Source organism: Mandrillus leucophaeus, unplaced genomic scaffold, assembly GCF_000951045.1.
Source record: "Mandrillus leucophaeus isolate KB7577 unplaced genomic scaffold, Mleu.le_1.0 Scaffold853, whole genome shotgun sequence".
Lineage (NCBI taxonomy): Eukaryota > Metazoa > Chordata > Mammalia > Primates > Cercopithecidae > Mandrillus > Mandrillus leucophaeus.
This window is the reverse complement of record NW_012109286.1, coordinates 627,825-629,770: the sequence shown is the minus strand read 5'-3', so window position 1 is coordinate 629,770 and position 1,946 is coordinate 627,825. Positions and strand designations below refer to the sequence as shown.

At 33.8% G+C, this 1,946-nt stretch overlaps 1 protein-coding gene across 1 annotated transcript in view; it reads right to left on the bottom strand.

The window, feature by feature from the left end:
• The window catches only part of ARGLU1 (arginine and glutamate rich 1), a 30,590-nt gene continuing 28,644 nt past the window's right edge, over nucleotides 1-1,946 (bottom strand). The window contains exon 4 of the mRNA XM_011968650.1: nucleotides 1-398. Within this exon, the coding sequence (XP_011824040.1) occupies nucleotides 234-398 (165 nt within the window). The 3' untranslated portion in view covers nucleotides 1-233. The remainder of the gene's footprint in view (nucleotides 399-1,946) is intronic.

The following is a 1,946-nucleotide window of genomic DNA, read 5'->3' as shown; positions in this document are numbered from 1 at the left end:
AACAATGATCTGATAAGGATTTGACTTAGTGGAAGGAAAGAGGAAAAAAAAAAAAAAAAAAAAAAAAAGGGAATTGCAGAGCATAGCCCCTATTAGAACAAGCTAAATTTCCAGATTTTACAAATTAAAAAAACGAAAACAAAAACAAAAACAAAAACAAAAAACCACTTCAACATGAAGCTACCATACAAAGTTTTTCCATTTTTCTTTGTAAAAAGTTCAGAGTTTGCAATTTAATCCTGGGTTTTTAATGAGAAGGACAGTTTTGGCCTGGACTTCCCCTTGCCCAGGATAATTTTTTGTTCTTCTTTTTGTTGACGTTGCCGTTCTTGTTCTAGTTTCATCCTTTCCTCATGAATCTTTCTTTGTTCTTCAACAATTCTCAACTGTTCTTCGGCCTGAAAGTTAAAAGTAAACATTAATTATAGAAATGTATTAAAAATTATCATATGTACCCTCACACCAGGTGTATCTGTTATGTATCTACAAAAAAAATTTTAATGCAAATGCAAAAAAAAGGGGTAAAAACAAGGACTTTCTATGAATTCTATGCCTTCTCAATATTTTAGTTATGAGGTGACAACTTACACACAATGGCATGTGTCATAAAATCTGACTAAGGTCATAGAGTTTAAGTGGTAGAGAAAAAAGAATTAAAAGAGAACCCTTTATTAATTATATCTACATTTTCTTTCATTTTTAATGAAAACAAATGAACAAATTATGGAAAAGCACTTATACATTTGGGAAATAGAAATTAATTTCCACAAATCACATGTTGAGATCATGACAGATTTTGTTCTATACCTATTTTTATCTCTAACTTCAGTCTACCAGATTAATAGATTGTTACTTATAAACCAAGGCACAGATTTACTCAAAGAGCAGGTTATCTACCAATTACCATATTTATGGTTAGAAGGACATACATACACACAAAAAAACAAAAACACAGGAAAAAATCTCCACTTGGGCTTTTTGTTTGTGTGGTCAAATCATGCTGAAAAAAAAGGGACTATATTATAGTATCAGTAGACAACCAAGAAACACCACAGACCCAATTACCTGAAGAAAAATATTAGAAAACCTTCTGACCTAACTATAAAGTACTATCAAACTTCAAAGGGACACTGGTATAACTGATTCCACTCCTGCAGTGCCTTCAACTCCTTCCATGTCAAGCGACTTCTTTCCTGCATTCTTCTACAGATTCCCCTATTTACCGAAGTCAGGCCCTTCTCACGCTTCCTAGATAGATACCATACACACATCTTCAATTCTCAACCAAGCACAATTTTAATCCCCTCCCCAAGGGGGCATTAGGCAATGCATGGAGATGATTCTGGCTGCCACAACTGGGAATGGCTCCTGGCATTCAGCAGGTAGAAGACTGGGACAATGCCACACATCCTATAATGGAGAAGACAGCTCCCACAACCAAGAATGATCTAATCAGTGCCAAAGTTGAGAAAGCATGTTCTAACTCTGGAGTTTTTAGTATCAGTTATCATGATTTATCGTTTTTCCCTTCTTTCTGTGTTCACCGCATCCTTTGAGCTGCCTACCTATTCCTCCCATCCAAAGTCAAACTTTAGATCATTGCTTCCATCTCCATTATTCTACTAAAATTATCTTCTGTATGGTCAAAATCTATTAAATTCAGTGACTTTTCTCTTTATTTAAATAAATTATTTTGTTCACTTAATTCCTTTAAAAATGTTCTCTTCGATACATTCTCTAATGCCACACACTAAGGTTTTCCACACAATCACTTCTTTTGTCTCCAATGATAATTTTTTTTTTTTTTTTAAATAAAGTGTAATGTGACTGGATTATAGGCTTTATGGCAAAGGAAGATGGAAAAGGTAACAGGACTCCGCTATGCAACACAAAATGTTTAAATTTTATCTTAAGTAGCAAAAAGAGAAGAACACAAAGAAGTTTAG